The 19,509-nt window shown below is 44.2% G+C and overlaps 1 protein-coding gene across 3 annotated transcripts in view; it reads right to left on the bottom strand.

Moving 5' to 3' along the window:
* Positions 1-19,509, bottom strand: part of EGFR (epidermal growth factor receptor) — a 211,213-nt gene that overhangs the window by 40,183 nt on the left and 151,521 nt on the right. For 2 of the 3 annotated variants that reach the window (XM_047850321.1, XM_047850320.1), the window contains exons 5-15: positions 18,384-18,452; positions 17,413-17,531; positions 15,657-15,798; positions 13,515-13,631; positions 9,980-10,106; positions 9,807-9,880; positions 8,875-8,965; positions 5,664-5,863; positions 4,604-4,736; positions 2,514-2,604; positions 482-639 (exon numbers count right to left, since the gene is read on the bottom strand). In XM_047850321.1, the coding sequence (XP_047706277.1) occupies positions 482-639; positions 2,514-2,604; positions 4,604-4,736; positions 5,664-5,863; positions 8,875-8,965; positions 9,807-9,880; positions 9,980-10,106; positions 13,515-13,631; positions 15,657-15,798; positions 17,413-17,531; positions 18,384-18,452 (1,321 nt within the window). The remainder of the gene's footprint in view (positions 1-481; positions 640-2,513; positions 2,605-4,603; positions 4,737-5,663; positions 5,864-8,874; positions 8,966-9,806; positions 9,881-9,979; positions 10,107-13,514; positions 13,632-15,656; positions 15,799-17,412; positions 17,532-18,383; positions 18,453-19,509) is intronic. The other variant, XM_047850322.1, reaches the window with a different exon arrangement.

The raw sequence follows: 19,509 nt of genomic DNA, 5'->3' as shown, positions 1-19,509 counted from the left end.
ACTACACAAAGTGAGTGCAAATTGAAATTGTCCATTTTGGGACCACACGCGGGGTTTTTTTGTTGTTTTTTTGTTTTTTGTTTTTTTGGTTTTTTTTGGCAGCCTCTGAAGGTGCTTCGGGGGAAACAGCAGGGGTTACTAGGGAGAAGCTACTGATGCAGAAGTAGCTCAGGGGGAAAGAAAAGCCAGTTTACATCTGAAGAGGTGACTTGACAAGGACAGTGACAGGACAGGCGCTAGAGGAGTCTTGATTTGAGTACAAAGCTCGAGCCCCTTGGGAAAGCTGATAACACCTTTGCATAATTTTGCAGAAACAATTGTTGAATATGAAGTAAAAGAGCCCATATCATGCTATCATTTAATGTCATCAGAAAACTTATTCTCTGTCCTCTACTTGACTTCTTCTTTTTTGGTTACGTACAATTAAAACAGGAAACATTCTGCCCGGCGTCGTCTGCACCACAGTCAGGCTGTCACTCACCCGTAGGTACAGTTTGAATGGCACAGGTGACACATGCGATTGGCGTCCGCAAACTTCCAGACCAGGGTGTTGTTTTCTCCCATGATGCCAGCCGGGCAGGTCTTGACGCAGTGAGGGCCGTCGATGTAGTGTGCACACTGCACGCAGCTGTCTGGTCCCTACACCAAGATGGAGAGAGACATGTATATAGGCTTCCTTCTGTTTCGAAACTGAAGTAACTTTTTACTTATAATACTTTGTGTGAAAAAGAAGTCAAACAACAGACGTTCTTAAAGCAGAAACACAACAAGCTTGTCTGTGACTGTGAACCACTGTTCACAGCCTACTGAGAAGTCTTCGAATGCATTGACGATATAACAACGGAAAAGAAACTATACTGTACGCTTCGTGACAGTTAACAGACTGTGGGCAAGTTTCTTTGTCAAAACAATCTTGATGAGTCTACGTGTACGTTTACATCTCTATCGCTCAGATGGCATTGTTTACATATCATATCTGAACTTAAAGAGCAGCTATGTGGGAAGCCAGACTTGCTGAGGCGAACTGAAGAAAGCCCACATCTATGTTTCTCCAGGGACAAGAAGGCAGTAAGTGGAAGTAAGCGGTGGGGGCATAATTAACTGTATACCGTGTTTATTTGATTCCGTTTGCTAAACTCTGAAAAACTCACAGAAGTGAAACTTGACTGTTTGGGTTGTGCCCTACATCAAGGGAGTGAAATAAAGCTGGTAGGGAAGGATGTGCTCACTGGTGAAGTTCTCTGATGTCTCCGTTTTGTCCAAAGACTGAGCGTTCCCAGAACCAGAACGGTCAGATGACTAAGTCAGAATCACCAACAGACTTATTTCAATGATGAAAATTTAACCTAACACCATGTAAACTTATAAACCAATGGTTTACTTTGTAAACTGCCCTGTTAGCAGCCTACACCTCAAAACACAGCCTTCAGCCCGATTTAGAGACAGCTTTTGAAAAATGTGTTCAATTAGAAGGTTTAGATATGGCTGTTGAAGCTCAAATACAAACAGAACTCCTTATAAATAATATTGAGAATGAACAACATTGGGACATTGATGTGAGGAGGACCTGAATTCTCACGTATACTCTTTATGTAAATAGAAACCTGAATTTTAAAAAGTTTTGCTAGGTGTTTCTTTAAAAAAAATTAAAAAAAAAATTTTTTTTTTCAACGTTTATTTATTTTTGGGACAGAGAGAGACAGAGCATGAACGGGGGAGGGGCAGAGAGAGAGGGAGACACAGAATCGGAAACAGGCTTCAGGCTTCGAGCCATCAGCCCAGAGCCTGACGCGGGGCTCGAACTCACGGACCGCGAGATCGTGACCTGGCTGAAGTCGGACGCTTAACCGACTGTGCCACCCAGGCGCCCCTAAAAAAATTTTTTTAACGTTCATTCATTCTTGAGAGACACAGAGACAGAGCATGAGTGGGGGGAGGGGCAGAGAGAGAGAGAGGGAGACACAGAATCCGAAGCAGGCTCCAGGCTCTGAGACATCAGCACAGAGCCCAGTGCGGACTCGAACCCACGAACCGTGAGATCATGACGTGAGCCCAAAGTCAGAGACTTAACCGACTGAGCCACCCAGGTGCTCCGCTAGGTGTTTCTTTAAGAACTCTTCAAATAATTATGAACGAATGTTAAATAAGAATCTGATGGTGTTTGATTAAGATGACGAAGCAATGATGACAGATGTCAGAAACAGTGAACACTGGCTGTCGATGTCCCCAGCCTCCCACAGGCATCCTGGTTTTTGGTAAAAGAGTAGATGTTATTAGATTTGTTGGAGGGTGTTGGACAGAAAGGGTGAATGCTCCTACAAGGTGGGTTGCGTGATGACGTCAACTCAACCACAGCCTCTGTGACCCAGCTGGGAGGTCACAAGGCCCCCTGTATGGGCATGGCTGCCTCTTTGGTAGCCGCAGAGTGATGCTGGCTCATTGCCGTGGTTCTGCTGCTTGGTAAGGCTTTTCCCTTGGACGTATGAGTGAATAACATCAAATGTGCTCCTTACTCGTCCTGTGCAGGTGATATTCATGGCCTGGGGCAGGCATTCTGGATGGCACTGTATGCACTCAGAATTCTCCACAAACTCCCTTGGCTCCCTGAGAGAAGAAAGAAAACCAATCAGTGCTATTTCTAGAGATCCTGATTCAAAATGCCGGCAGGTTACCACTGTCTGAGTTGCAATTGTCTGAAATTTCAGGTGACACAGAACACCTTTCTCAGAAATGCGAGAAAAATTTAGGTAAACATTTTAACGGTAGGAAATCTAGGATTATATTGCAATATGATAAACCGATTGTGTTAACTGAATCCATGGTCATCTCCTCTCCGAATAAATGCACAAGCTTCATTTATAGTCAAAATATCTTCCCTACATTTTTCTATAAGGCACAGTTTTTGTCTATTAGGCAAACAGGTCAACAAATGAAAAAAGTAATAGTCCGGAAGAGGTGACCACCTCCCCCACCCCCAACAATATCAGATTCATGGATATTTAAATTAAGCTAGAAGGAAATGGTAACTGTAGATTGACTCACAGGAAAGGGAAGGAGAGATATTAAAACGTACTCAATGATTATTAATAAAAATAGGAAGCACGGAACACAGGTGTGAACACTTTTGCTTGAACTAGTTTCCCTGTTCCTCAAAGATATATGGGTCAACATTAAGCAAGAAGATGATGTTTGATTGAAAAGACAAAACAGTTGTGACAGCTATTAAGACTGAATGCCGCCTGGTAATTAACTGCAGGCTTTCACGCCAGTGAACAAGGAAACACAAGGAATGTTTACACCCCGCAACATGTTCCCTAAGTCTTCCCTTATGTCATCAATTAAACCAAATGTGCCCAGTTTTTCCTTCCCTCCTTCTCTGGGTCATGATGCCGGCCGGAGGAGCCCATCTTGCAAACCGAGCAAGTGCTGCCGAAAGGCATGGGCACCAACAACATGGTGGTTTTAATTCCCTCTCCCTTTAAAAAGATGTAGAAAACACAACATTCACGTCTACTCATAGCAGTAAGGATTGCATTAATATTGTTGAATTACACAGAGGACTCTGTTAGGTTACTCGGCGTCTCTGCTAAAGGATTCCTACAGAATTAGACTTGGTCCTCTCATTCTGATCCTGAATATTTCTTTTTTTTTTTTTTAATGTGTCTTTATTTTGAGAGAGAGAGAGCGAGAGAGAGAGCAAGCACTAGTTGGGGAGGGGCACAGAGAGAGGGGGGCAGAGGATCTGAAGTGGGTCCTACGCTCACAGCAGTGAGCCCGACACGGGGCTCGAACTCACAAACCGTGAGATCATGACCAGAGCCGAAGACAGACGCTTAACCGACTGGGCACCCAGGAGCCCCCTGAATATTTCTGAATCCGCGCTGTGGCCCAAGTCCTGATAGCAAAATAAGAAGGAAGATTTCCCGTAGCCATTTGTAATTCCTATGGCTCTCCTCTCTCACAAAATGTCCCCTTTTCTTTAAATTAAAAAGGAAAAAGCCTCTGCTTCTCTCTATCCTTATATTTTACTTTCCTATTAATTTATTTTTAGTCATTATTTGTGGTCATTTGTGGTCTGAGCTTTACATCAATATCAAGATTCCCACAGAATCAAGCAACTGTACTTTTAACTGATAGCAAAAAAATCCAACAAATTTATATGATTATTTCTTTGTCCATGGTTATGTTTCAAGTTATTTGCACTGTTCGATATTGCTTGAACATAAAACAAAAATTAACCAGGAAATATAATTTGTATTACTATATTCTGACACACCAGGAAAAATGTACTGCAAAGAAAAGTCTAAGTGACTGTGGTCTTGGCCACATGAACCATTTATGGCTTTTCCATTTCTCTTGGGAACTTTGTGTGGCTTCGAAAGAGATTAGATATTTCCAAAACCGAGACTCTATAAATTAGTGGATTGGATTAAGTAATGCAAAAAGTTTGTTCATTTCCTTTGGTGATTAACAGCTGTCAACAAATAAATAAAAACAAAGGAAAAAGAAAAAAAAGGAAAAGTATCAAAGTGAACAACAGTAAACTTATAAACACAATCGCCTTAGTTTTTATCAGAACAAAGGGGTTACAAAATAACCTTACCCCTCCAGAACATTGCACTTCTCCACACATTCCTTGCCACGGGTGACGTTTTGGCAGGACACACAGTCTTTCGGCTCTGGGCCCCAGCATCCCTCTGACGAGCATAATGGATGACAGACATGGCCTATGGCCTCTGAGAAGACACAGGGAGCCACAAGGAGTCAGCTAGGGGACAGCGACTAGAGGGGCCAGTTGAGACAACACCTGTAAATGAGGTGCTGGGTTCTCTGTGACCCTGAGCTGCAAAGACATGCTGGGGTCCCTGGAAGAAGCAGTGACACAAAATGGGCTTCTAGAGGCCAACTTCAAGTTCCCTTTTCCGGACTGGGAGTCCAGGGTTCCTGGTCCGGACCTGGGTAGCACTTTGCTGATGAGTATCATAGCTGATGGAGACACAAGGGAAGGTTTGTGGTTCCTTGCCGTGTGCTGGGCACCATATCAAGAGTTTTATATACAAAATCTCACTTCATTCTCTCACTAGCAGTGGGAATGCGGTCTCCATTTCATGGATGAGGAAGCCAAAGCCTAAAGGTATTAAGTACATTGACCAAGATCTGGAAGCTAGGAAGGGCTAGAGGCAGAATTTGAACTCAGATCTGCTTCTCCCAGTGACCAGGGTCTCGGTAAAAAGAAATGTGCATGGCCTGGCTTCAAGAGAAGCCTGTGGCTCTAAACTCAGATGAGGAAATGTCACTGTAAAATGCTCATTCTATCTGCATGTGTGTGTATGCCTCTATGTGTTGCCAGCTAGAGTCATTAGAGGCTGAAATGAGCAGGGAGAACGGCTGAAAGGTAAAATAATTAATGCTGAATTTAGTTCTGTATGTTACAAATAATTGACAGCTTAAACCTCCAGGCGAATTCATCCTACGAAATGTGAATGATCTGGAAACAATTCCGGTGAACTTCCCATGATAACTTCACATGTAGGACTGTACAGATTTCTTTTAATCTGCTTCTTTAGGAATGAAAAATATAATTTAAATGTTTGGGAATCTTCTAAATCAACATACATGACCCACGTGAACCATCTCCATGATCAACGAAAGTGATTACTTACTGCAGCCTTTTTCATCTTTGTTGTTTATAATTTTGGTTTTCTGACTTGAAGTCCCAAACAGTTTTTTCCAGTTTATTGTATTTGCATAGCACAATTTTTGGTTTCCTGAAACGATTACATCTCCATCACTTATCTCCTTGAGGGAGCGTAATCCCAAGGACGTTATGTCCAGGCCGACAACCGCAAGAGAAAACTGACCACTACAGTGGAGGGAAGAAAAATAACATTGTGAAAAATGACCAAAAAATTCTATCACTAAAAGCTTTATTTTAACTTTATTCTGGACCACCTTATATGTACTACAGTCCCCCTCCCAGTGACTGTAAGTCATATTGCAGGAAGTCTGTATTGCAAATTTTGAAAATGACAACAGATTTTTTTAAGCTCCTCCAGGGAAAAGCTAGTTCCTTGTGAGTATTCAGTGGAATACTGAAGGTGAATAAATATTAATGTCATTATTATATTTACTGCATGTTTTTTTTTTTTTTTTTGCCTGGGAATTGAACAGCATTTTCTTTTTTCATGTTTATTTATTTATTTTGAGACACAGAGCAAGAGCATAACAGAGATGGGGGAGGGGGAAGGAATGCATGGGAAGGGGCAGAGAGAGAGGGAGAGAATCCCAAGCAGGCTCCACACTGTCAGCACAGAGCCCAAAGCAGGGGTTGAACTCACAAATCTGAAGATCATGACCTGAGCCTATTGAGAGTTGGACACTTAACTGACAGCCATCCAGGTGCCCCGAGAACATGTTCTAATCCCTCAAATATCCAAATACACTTCAAAAATCATAGGTTCATTTTTTCCATCCACCCACCTACCCATTAATCTATCTTTCCATCCACTCACCCATCTATTGATCCATTTGTCCATCTACTTATCTAGGCAGGCATGCTTCCATCCATCCATTTTTCCACCTATCTATCCATCCATCCATCCATCCATCCATCCACCCTTCCATCCTCTCATCTATGCATCCATCTACCCACTCATCTATCCATTCATCCATGGATTCATTCAACCATCCATCCACTCAGCTATCTATCCATCCATCCATTGATCCACTGACCCATCAATCCATCCATTAACCCATCCATCCATATATTGAACAAACATCTGAACCATCCAACTCTGTCTGTGCTAGAACTCTATAAGACTATCCATATGTTATCATCAAGAGACTGGATAAAAGTAATTCAGACTAAAAGGAGGGAAATCCTGAACCACCAGGAGGAACAGGAAGGCAAGAAAGCATCTGATGGGGTGCTGAGAACCAGGAGCTCCTGCTGGAGCAGAAACCTGGAGGTGAGGAGGCTTGGGCAAGGGATCTAGGGAGGGTGACAGAAGACCTTGCACACCTTGAGCTTGGTTGTTGTGTGCAAATGATGGGGAACTACAGGAAAGAGACTTGCATTTTTAGGAAGCTCATTGGACACCAGGACAGAGAATAGACCAGCTGAGGCAGCACTCAATGAGGAGACATCAGACAGGAGATGATAAAAGTTGAATTTGGAGACCCCTCCTCTCCTTGTTTCTCTTTCTCTCCTGACCCTTTCCTCCTTCTCCCTTCCCACAACCTGGCTCCTGTGGAAAGCAAGGAGCTCTGTGTTGAAGACCTGTAACTCTACTGTTTAGGAATTCTCTCTCAACATATGCCCACAGAAGCCTAGGCACTGGGACAAAGCTGGTGTCTTCCGTGCAGGCCAGACTTGGCTCTGATGAGCTGTACCTGGAGCCAGCGATCACCCTGCCCCAGGAGGGACTGTGTATTTCTGGACTTCTCATAAATGTGAAAAGGTAAAAAAAAAAAAAGTAATTCTAATTTTGTTTAAATTCCGAAATGTAAGCCAACTGGCACCTGCCAGTCACTTAAGAAAATGGATCTAAATCTCTTGTCTCTATGAAAGAAGTGGTTCAAAAGAAGTGGTCTTGAGAACTCAGAACAAAGGGGTCTTTCTGGGAAGCAATGATTATTATCAGAGATGCACAGCCAATAATGTTTTTAAAAAGCAGTATATATTTTATGTGTACTGTACTCTAATTTTCTTTAATATAATTTTAAAATGTTCATTTATTTTGAGAGAGAGAAAGAGAGAGTGCACATGAGCAGGGGAGGGGCAGAGAGAGAATCTGTCAGTGCAGAGCCTGACGCGGGGCTCGAACTCACAAACTGTGAGATCGTGGCCCTGAGCCGAAATCAAGAGTAGGATGCTTAACTGACTGAGCCACCCAGGCACCCCATGATTTTCTTTAATATTGAGTGATATTATGTAGTAGTTTTAAAGGACAATTAATGAGTAATAGTTCTTAGCATCAGACTGTTTCCAAGGCAGGTCTGACAAAGAAATTCTCAAACCATTATTACTCTGAACTATATTCAAGATGCTTCTACGTGAGTATGCCACTGTCGGAGTTGGAAAAGTGGAACCGCTGAACCAGTCATGTATTAAAAAGTCTGTCAGCCCCCTCTGCCGTGGTGTGCTCATAAGGACATGTCATTTCAGGACTCCTCTTACCAAAACACATACAACCTCCATCGAATCATGAGAAAACATCAGCCCTTCCACAACATGCTTGGCCAGTACTTTTTAAAAGTGTCAAGGCCATAAACGAGACGAAAAGACACAGGGACTGTTTACAGATTGGAAGGGACTAAGGAGACACAGCCACCAAGTGCAGTGCGGGGTACTGGACTGCACACTGACACGTGGCATTCACGAGCAAACTGGTGACATCGGAGTGACGTCTGGTGGTGGAGGTCACAGCAATGTGCCGATGTTAATTTCTTCCTCTGCCTCTCGTGCCATGCTTTGGTGAGAAGCTGGCTGGAGGACTGATGGCAGCTCTCTGCAGGATCTTTGTAACAGCTTTAGAAGTCTAATTTCAAACTCTTCTGTTGGTCTTATTTTATTTTATTTTTTTTTAATTTTTTTTTCAACGTTTTTTATTTATTTTTGGGACAGAGAGAGACAGAGCATGAATGGGGGAGGGGCAGAGAGAGAGGGAGACACAGAATCGGAAACAGGCTCCAGGCTCTGAGCCATCAGCCCAGAGCCCAACGCGGGGCTCGAACTCACGGACCGCGAGATCGTGACCTGGCTGAAGTCGGACGCTCAACCGACTGCGCCACCCAGGCGCCCCTGTTGGTCTTATTTTAAAAAAAAAAAAAATTGCTTTTTAATCTACCAGGCTTTGGCTCGGGTCAACTTACTGTTGCTTTGTTCTTCCACGTATGATTTCTAGGTTCTCGAAAGCATGGAGGTCAGTCCTGTTTTCAGGCCAGGCCTGAATCAGCAAAAACCCTACAAAGGCAGAAGGAAGGCTCAGACACGCACCGCTTATACGTTTCTTTTTTACGAGACATTTTAGGATTCTCGAGAGACTGTAACAGGACCAAGAAAGGTGAACATCTGATTGGATTCTTTTTCTAATCTTTACCCTACCCATGTGTTGATACAAGCCAAGGCACAATTATACAGCGGACATCCTGCCTCTGATGTAGAATCCCCCGTCACTCCCTGCATCTCTCCCACCACCCAACACCCCCACAGGCTGTCCCGTGGTGCCGTAGCCCTGACAGCCTTGCTGGGCTCCGTATCTGATGACCCAGACTGGTTTCTTAATGACAAGTGCCATGTCTTAAGCTGTCACAGAATGAGATTCACAGATTTTCCTGACTTAATTCCAATATTCCAAACAATCTTGTTATTTAGGTCCAATTATTCCCTTTTTATGGATGAAGGCAGTGGAGCTCTGATGGCAGTCATGGACCAAATGTTGGCCGGTGGCCGAGCAGGGACGTGAAGTCCAGTCTGTGAGGTTCGAGAGCCTGTGCTGTTCCTTCAGCACTTTGCCTTTCCTCTCCCTCTACCCATGAAAGTCACTGGGCCATCAGGACGGCTGGCCGGGGCCAAGAAGACAAGGACACAAAATCGGGAATGACTCGTCTTTGATTAAAGTGTTTACCCTTCATGTGCAGGGGAAAGCACATTTGTGAAAATGATCAAAGAACCCATTAGTCATTAGTGGTAGACGTTCAGAAGAAATGTCTTTATGCCAAGAGAGAAGAGATTACATCCACAAGTTCTCTCTGTACAACACCCATTTTCCATTTATGTTGATGGATATGTTAGCAGCACACACCTGTAATTTCCTTTACAGTTTTTAGAATATCCAGTTCCTTTGGATCTAGAGGTGGAGTATGTGTGAAGGAGTCACTGAAACAAGCAACAGAATGATTATTGATTAACAATCTCGTCCAGTGAACAAAGTGGATTTTGTGTCTCTCCCTACCAGTGCCTTAATCTGTTACTTACCCTCTAAATGCTACTGGCAGGATATGAAGATCTCCACTGATCGAGGTGCAATTTTTGAAGTGTTTAATATTTGTAGCATTGATGGAAAGTGTGTCTTTAAATTCACCAATTCCTATTCCATTACAAACTATAAAGAGAAGGGAGATGTTTATTCCACTCACTTATGTTGGATTAAGAGTAGCTAGGGATCTACAGGCAGAGGGAAGCGAGAAGGGAACTGTAGCCATTTGACTATCACTGCCATGCCATCATTCATTCATTCAACAAACATTCACGGAGGCCGGTTGGGTACCGTAACTGTGGCAGGGCTTGGAGTTAAGCGGTTGGAGAAGGTGATGCTGTCCTCGTTGATTGCCGTTGCTGCCCTCAACTTGGGTTCTCTTCCTCACGATCTCCCTCCTAGACTTAGTCTAATTGCTCTTAACTACTCTTGCTTCCTCTGGTTTGTGTCCTTGGCAGTGCAATCCACGGCTGCCGCCAGCACCACCTCTGTCCGGCTCTCGTCAGGGCATTCCCCTAAAACTCAACACCTTTCCATTGTTCTAACCTGGTTACGTCTTTGTCATCCATCTTACAGAAACAATGGGCACAGATTTTTTTTTAATTAGTAAGACTAAGGTGCATTCCTCTGAGAATGTTGAAAAATAGAATAAAGGGACCAAAATGACCAGAAATTCCACTCTAGGATATTTTGAAAAGTGTTCCTTCCAGCTATCCTCTGTGGTGATGACATGCCAGATATGTATTTTTTTTTTCGCTTTTTCTGCTGTGAACATTCCTCATATCATATAAACTATTCGTTGAAGGTGATTGTTAATGGCTGTCTTATATTACATCTTAGGGAATACTGTAATAACTTTTATCAGATTAACTGCTGTTCTTCCCCTGTGTTTACTTGAGCCAAATGCTTTGATCTGTGTCCTATTGCTACATCAGTCTCAGATGCCCTTTTCCACACCCTGAGCCCATTTATTAATTTATATCCACTCCTAAATTTCCATCTCAAATGCCATCTCTGCCCTAAAGCCCATATTTATCTGCTGTAATTCTCCCTCTAGAATTTGCAGATAAATTTTGGTACCTATCTTCCAGACCTATCTTGACTTTGAAGTACAGTCACTGAAAATCTCATTGCTCAGGATAAGGTCCTATCCTGTCCTCCCCCTGGACTTCTAGGGGGTACCGTCAAGCCCCACTGTCCCACCGCCCGCCTCTGTGCTCTGCTCCATTGGGAGTCCCTTGTTGCAAAGAACCTTCCACTCTGGCAGCCATGACTGTCCTGCTGGGTCTCTGGGCTCACTCTGTGTGCCAGCCTCCTCTCTGGTCTGGGGGTGGAGGCGGCTCCTCTAAGGACTCCTGTGTCGACCGGCTCACTCAAAACTTCTTGTGCGGCACCTAACACATTGTGGGTTGTGGGATTCATGGCCAGGCTTCTTTAGGATTCATAGGGTCTGGCTGACAATGGAGAATGAGGTGGCCATATAAGGACTTGCCATTTAATTACAGGTCTGGCAGAGAATTCCATGTGTTTGAGAGAATATTCATTCTCTCTCTCTTTCTCTCTCTCTCTCTGCTTGTGTGTGATGGTGGGGGCAGGGTTACTTTAATTCCTACTTTAATTCCTGCACTGTCATCCTTACCCAGGGGTATTGCCCTATACCTGAAGGGCTCTGAATTTGGGATACGCAGAAAAATAGGTCAGAATCACTACAGGAGAATCAAACTGTTTACGTGTTTGAACACATAATGTGTTTGAACACAAAATGGACAAAACCAAACCCAAACCATCTCTGATTATGTCAGTCGTGCGAGGGCGCTGACAGTAACCCTCTCTTTCCTCAGCGGACTCTTCTCTCTTACTCCCTCTGTGCCAGGCGCCGCCCCACATTCTTATTTTCCTCCTTCTATGTCTCCTCTGCCAGACAGTTTCCTGAAGCCAAAGGACACTCATCCATCAGGGCACTGACCCGCCTGCCCCCCAGGGGTTATAAGACCAGGAAGAGGTAGACCGAGCTGACGAGCTCATGGGTCTGGCCTAGGACCAAGCTTGCATGAACTTCAAATCTTGGCTGTTATTCTTAGCTGTTGAAACTTGGGCAAGTCATTTAGACTCCCTGGTACTCGGTGTCCTCATCTGTAGAACGAGATCACGATAACACAGAGGTGTTGGGAGGGTTCAATGACATGGAGGCTAAGCTGGCCCCGTGGAGAATGCGTGTCAAATGTCTATGGGAGTAAAAAGGGGAGCAATCAGTTTCAACTGAAAAGACGGATAGCTTCACAGGGAAGGCGGCACCCGTGGATATCAAGGTAAGCAGCTGGGCACTGAGGTGCTGTTTATAACACCGAAATAGTGGAACAATCAAAATGAGCACATAAAGCGAGATCGGTTGAAAAAATTCTGGTGCAGCCACAGAGGGGAGCCTATGCGGCTGTACCGGAGAATGAAGAAGATTTACATGGACTCATCCGGAGTGATTTCTAGGATATATGAAGTTTAAGAAGCAAAGTACAAAGAGCGTAGACAGTAGCTTTTGAGCAGAAGACACGACTGGGACACAGGAGCCAGCTGTAGGGGCTCCCACTGGCCACATGTTGAGCTAATTTGAGCACCCAAAGGAATGACAAGAATGAATTACAAGAAATTGAATAAAGAAGGATTCCATGATCTCATGTAGGAGGTAAAAAAAATTTTTTTTTAAAAGAATGCCAACTAATAAATGTAGAAGAAATGACAGAAATAGGAAGTCACTCTTTTATAACCACCCAAAAATCTTTTCTGATTTGTCATCATTAGTAATGAACTAACATGGCATCCTATGTCCCTTGCTGTGAGACGATGAGAGGAAATTAACATGACGTATAATACTCCTGCCCAAAAAAACTCAACGTGAATGTGACCATGAGGAAAAACAGCCAGTGAAGCCAAACTGAGGGACCTACTGCAAAATACCTGGCCTAGACTCTTCACATCAGGTCACGGAAAACAGGAGGAAAGCAAGTGGGGGGAGGGGAGCTGAGCCACAAATGTCAAGTAATGAAGAAAATGGGGGCAAACATCTACCTGAAACCCATGATTGTTGATTGGGGTCTGGATTGAAAAGCAGCTAAATATGACATAATGGGGACAGAAAGAGGAAGTCTGAACTACGTAGAATACTAGGAAAGAGTATTGAGTCGATGTTCAACAATCCTGAGTGTGAACCTGGTCTTTCTTTACTTAGGAGAATGGCCCCCTTTGTAAGAAAATAGGCTGACAGATGTTCACTGCACCATACCTGCAATGTTTCTGGGGGTTCAAAAATTTTTACAAAAATGATAAAGTAAAAGCCCAAGTAGGAGCACACTAGCATTGAGGATACTCCAAAAACAGGGCACGGGATGAAGGAACAAATTTGCGAGCCTGAAGAAAAAGACTTGCTCAAATCTCTTCCCGAGTCTGATGCCGAGGGGGGTCCGGCGGAGGTAGGGCAGAAAACCCCCAGCTTCGTAACCAGAGAGAAAGCCTCATCCCCACCCCGTACAGGCCTCCTACCTTTACGGCAAGGCCCCTCACACTTTTTACACTTGCGGACGCCATCTTCCTCCACTTCGTAGCTGTCAGAACTGCAGGCACGGACACACGAACCGTGGTCTGTCACCACATAGTTACCTGGGGAGAGACAAGGAAAGGAAGGTGGTGAAAGCAGCAACAGGTGTTTCTGGGCCTCACACAGTTGTCACCTGTTCTCCTACAAAGGGGCGGATGAAAGGGGCCTATCATCCTCTGCTTTTATTTACTTTAAGGACAAAGAACGAAAGGTTGCAAACAGACAAGGTATCTAGTTCAAGAGTTTTTAACAGCTTACGCAGCCATGACATGGAGAAATAGATTTCAGCACGTAGGAGACGGACGTGTCAGGTAGAACGTGGTGTCTGCTCACAAGTTTGGAAACATCTCCTCACAGCTCATTTTTCTGGACGTTCTACCTTCAGGACCTATGGTTAAAGCCTGAATACTTATTAAAACTAAGTGACCCCGAATGAAGCCCACTCTTCCAGCGAAGCTGCCTCATCTGGGGATACGCATAATTCGTGTGGCAGACCTGCTGCCCTCTGTGGTTCTGTCCAGCCTGACAACCTTCCCTTTGCTGGGGGCTGGGACCACCAGCTGGTGCTGCATGAAGTCAGGCACATGGGTCATCTTGCAAGCCTCCCCTCACGCTGACTTAATTTAACATAAATATCAATGTTTCTGGAGCTCTAAGTGTTCCTGTTTTGACTTCCTCTAGTATGTCCTCACACATATTTCTTGGACATTTGTAATTTTTCTTTCTGTAAATTGTCTGCTTTTCTCCCAGGTTCTGTTTTCCTGTGGATTTATTTATTTTTCTTTTTTTAATGTTTATTTATTTTTGAGAGAGAGAGACAGAGCGTGAGCAGGGGAGGGGCAGAGAGAGAGGGAGACACAGAATCCAAAGCAGGCTCCAGGCTCCGAGGCATCAGCACAGAGCCTGACGCGGGGCTCACACTCACCGACCATGAGATCAAGACCTGAGCCGAAGTTGGGCGCTTAACTGACTGAGCCACCCAGGCACCCTGTTTTCCTGTGGATTTTTATTTTTTATTTTTTTTAATTTTTTTAACATTTATTCATTTTTGAGAGTGAGAGAGACAGAGCATGAGCGGGGGAGGGGCAGAGAGAGAGGGAGACACAGAATCAGAAGCAGGCTCCAGGCTCCGAGCTATCAGCACAGGGCCCGACGTGGGGCTTGAACTCATGGACTGTGAGATCATGACCTGAGCCAAGGTTGGATGCTTAGCTGACTGAGCCACCCAGGTGCCCCTCCTGTGGATTTTTAAACTCTACCTTATAAGCCCTCCATCAAAAATGATACCTGTGTCATAATTGTGGCAATTTTTAGAAATTTTATTCAGTTAGTCCCATTACCATGGTGTACTGTTCAATTTGTAAATTATTTTTTCTGTATAGAATTTAAAGGTTTGCATGTCCACAAATCTGGTAGGGCAATGCTCCCTCTCATAATGGTGCCTACAATTGTTTTTTTCTCTTGGTTAACTTTCCCTCCTAGAAATTGGGAATGGTTTATAAAGCTTTTTAATTAGACAACTCTACACTTTCTCTTTTAGGACATAATTCCTATCACCATTTCCCTGAATACTATAGCCATCTGTAGAGGGCAAATACAAATAAGCAAAACCCAATCCAAAACAATTAAAACAAAACAAACCAATACACAAAATCCCTCCTGTGCAGTGTTAGAACCCCTGGAAGGCACAGTTTTGACCAGGATTTTAACCACTAAAGAGGGCGGGTCTTGTGACACACTCTCTAACCACTGAAATGACCCAGTGGCCATGGGGTTTGTGCCAAGCAGACAACTGATATTCTGGACCAGTACAGCTGGACCTCGGTCCCAGGGTGTGTTTCTTGTCCTGGCCACCATGGATGTGAAAACTGACGGTGGTGAACAGGGCACCAGCCATCGCCTGTCACCTGTGGCAGTGTCCTAACCCGTCCCCTATACCGTTGGACAGGCCTACGGTCACCTGTCTGTGAGGCAAACATACGGACAAAAAAATTACCCAAGACAGAGGGACTCAAGGATTCTAGTAGGAGACAAAACAGGAAATGGATGCCTGATAACTGAAAGGGTTTTGCATGTGATGAACTCACGGGGGCATTTCTTCACACAGGTGGCACCAAAGCTGTATTTTCCCTCTGGGTTGACGTCCATCTGGTAGGTGGTGGGGTTGTAGAGCATGAGTGGCGGGCAGGTGTCCTTGCACGTGGCTTCATCCCGGAACTTGCGGCAGACCTGTTCACAGGAGGGACATGCACTGGTCAAACTGGCAAGGACGCTCAGCACTGTGTCAATTCTGTGCAGAAAGCTCAGGTTATAGTTCCCAATGTCCAGGAATTTGATTCAAGCAAAAAAAGAAGACAAAAACAAGCAAAAAAAAAAAACAACAAAAAAACAAACTGGCCAAGTACTTTCAGTAGAGTCAGAAAGACCTTTTTCTTAAAAGTATGATTTTTCTTACACTGTCTTAGCTGTGATAATTTATGGTTTATGATGGAAAAAAATACATCTTTATTAACTACGAAAGGATGCAGGAGTTCACATACTAGAGTGAGAACTATAGAGTGAAATTATTTTTAAACTCAATTTACATTGGGTTTCCTTATAAGGAACACTTGAGGATATATGTTAAACATTTATTTTTTATTTTTATTTTGGGGAAGGGCAGAGGCAAAGGGAGACAAAGAATCTCAAGCAGGTTCCAGGCCCAGCATGGAGCCTGACGCAGGGCTCGATCTCGTGACTGTGAGATCACGACCTGAGCCGAAATCAAAGGTCTGACACTTACCGGATTGAGCCATCAAGGTGCCCCATTTTTTAAAAAGCATTTTATTTTTACTTTTATTTTTTTGAGACAGAGATTAAGAGAGGGAGACAGAGGCAGAGGGAGAGAGAGGATCTCAGCAGGCTTCACACCCAGCGCAGAGCCTGGAGGATACATTTTAGCACTTACTGCCAAATTACAGATAACCTTGATGAGGAAGGGTACCATGCAGAGGGGACCAGACCATATACGGTCATGGCCCTGAGACCTGCATGCTGTCTCCCTTCCAGGGGCACATTACAATCAGCCCAGACAAACCAAGTCAAAATCCTGGCCAGGTCCAGCCTCTGGACTTTAAAAATCCTCCCTTCCCTTAAATTGAGAGTCTTCTGGATTCCACTGTAGGTGGGCCTCCACGCCCGGAGCCCACAGGGGCGTCATAGCACTTGGTGCTGCCTCCAGACTCACATCTGCCAGCCCTGGTGTCTCCAGGACTCCCATGGTGCCCACAATTGAGGTACACCTACATGTGGTGCCCACAGCCCCTGGGACACTAGGCTTTTGCCAGGGCTTTGTAGTAACAGGGACAAAAGCGACTGCTTCAAGACCTTGTGTCGGGGGTGTGGGCAGAGGCTCTGAGCTGTGGTGGAAGGAGCAGAGGGACTCGGTCAGAAGATCCAACCATAGCTCCAAGCCGTGCTGAGATCCGTGTGGCTCTGGATGTGTTGCGTAACATCTCTGTATCCAGGTTGGGGGCCTTACGAAATCAACTCCATAGGTTTATACTGAGACTGACATGGAACAATAAAGAGTGTGAGAACAGTGCTACTGGCCGCAATACACGTTAACCCCAGAGAGCTCGTATTTATTCTGATGCTCATTCGATGCCCAGGTCCCGGTTATGGATGCCACATGCGCTGTGTCACTTAAATAACCTAACAGGTGGGTATTTGCTATCCATCGTTGTCAGGGGAGGAAACCGGGGCACAGAGGGGTCATATGATTTGCCTGAAGTCACAAGGTGAGTGGTGAAGGCGGGACGATACCAGATGCTGTGGTCGGGCTGGGGGAGGGGTGAGCCTTACCAGGCAGTCGCTCTCTCGGGGCCCCGTGCAGCCGGCAGCACACTGGTTATGGCAGCAGTCGCTGGGGGACCTGCCGCGGCAGCGCCCAGAACACTGCTGGGCGCAGATGATTTTGGTCACTGAAAAGGAGCAAAAGTCACCTGTGAGCTGAAGAGCCAGGGAAGGGTCATTCCTCAGGAACCTTGCAGAGCACTTGGAAACAGATGAAAACGTGAACCAGGTGATGAATTTAGTGATTCCCGGCTCATTAAAATGTTCCCAAACATTCACGCTCTGCCTAATAACACTGAATCATGACATTTCTTTATTGCGCCTCTGTTTTCTACTTATTTTTAATCACTTAGGAGAACTAACCAGATCAAGTCTAGACTTCTGGACCTGCTCGATAATTACATGTTAGTTAGAACTGAGATTCTGGATGATATGGAAAGCACATCAAATAACAGAAATGCTGCCAGAAAGGAGTGTTTAAAAGGGCGAAACCCTCACATCACAATTAAACTGAAGGACAGATAATGAACTTTTAAGGTGACAGGTCCCCAGATCCCTAGGCCACCCATGCTCGTAAACTAGGATTCCTGCAGAAAAACCCTCCTGAGAAGCATTCCTCCTGCTTCTGTATAGGCGGGCTCCCAAGAGAGAGAAAATAAGAAGTGTTGTGACGCTCAGGTAACATGGCCGAGTCTTCTGTTCCCAGGAAGATCTGCCAAACATACTGCTCAGAGAGAGTGGCTGGATGCGTGTGGCTGGCTTTCACTCACTTACGACAGGCTGGAGTGCCCCAAAGAGCCCACTCTGGATTAACTGCATGCGGGGAGATTTTCAAGAATGTCATTCACATAACTGCTCACATCTGGCCTTAAAACAAGACTGCGTTTAGGAATCTTCAAAGGGAAAACACATACAGTTCGCTAAGCATAAGGGGAAGAAGGTGGGCACACATTTATCCGAAATTTTGTTTGCTGACTTACATTTCTGGCAATTCTCCTTTCCCGGACCCCAGCAGCTTCCATTGGGACATCCTGGATCACACTTTTGGCCTAAAATGTAAAGGTAATAGTTGAATTCGTATCTCAGAGGAAGTAAGCAGGCTGATGGCAGGGACTGCCCAAACCCCTGAGCAACATGATGTTCTAGAAACAAGGAACAGCTTTCACATTCCTTATTCTCTGTTTATTTGCTGGTTGACTTGTAAGATGATTCAAAAGACTTTGATAAGAAAAAAAAAAAAGATGAACCACGTTCTGCTTTTATTTACATTTCAGCTGTAGAAACTGAGGCAGAGAGTAATTATGGACTTGTCACAGGCTATGAAGACTGGAATTCAAATGAACTCAATGGTCCAGTTTCCCATATTTGTTTAAGCTTGGGAGAAGTTTTCAGCTTCTCCCATGACATTAAGTGTGACTAATCTGGTGGGGCTGTTATGTACTCACTACATTCTCAGTATTCTTACTAGCATGGTTGTACCATAATTTCTTTAACCAGTCTCTTATTTTTAGATATATAAGTTCCTTCCAAAATCCATTATAAATAAGGCTGCAAGGAATATTTTTGTACAAAAATAATTTTTTTATATCCTATAATTTTCATTCTCCTTATTATTTTTTCTTATTATTCCTAGACATGAAGTTCATAGGCCAGGGGGGTGGGGCATACTTTAAAGCTTCAATACATATTGCCAAAATTCTATCCCTGACCATGTTTTATTAATTTATAGGCCCACAAGAAGAATATGAGAATTTCTCCTTCTCCATACCCTTCCTGATCTGAGTATCTAAAAATCAAAAGGAATCCAAATATTTAGCAAAGACAAAAATGATGCTTCTTTGTTTTATGTTGACCCTTTTAAAATTACAGTAAGAAATAACTTCTTTATTTCTTGGCCAACTTGTGTGTGGGGAGATACAAACTGTTCATGTCTTTGGCCCATTTTTCTTTTTTTGTTGGGAGGTTCACCTTTTTCTTGGGATTCCTAAGACTACTTTATACATTCTTATCATCAAGAATATTAGCCCTTTCCAAGGCAAGCAGATGACGCACAATATTTTCTGTTTGTCGTTAACACGTTTTTATGGTATCTGACTGGCTTTTCTC

Source organism: Prionailurus viverrinus, chromosome A2 (genome assembly GCF_022837055.1).
Source record: "Prionailurus viverrinus isolate Anna chromosome A2, UM_Priviv_1.0, whole genome shotgun sequence".
Lineage (NCBI taxonomy): Eukaryota > Metazoa > Chordata > Mammalia > Carnivora > Felidae > Prionailurus > Prionailurus viverrinus.
The sequence above is the reverse complement of the archived record's forward strand: the minus strand, read 5'-3'. Positions and strand labels throughout refer to the sequence as shown.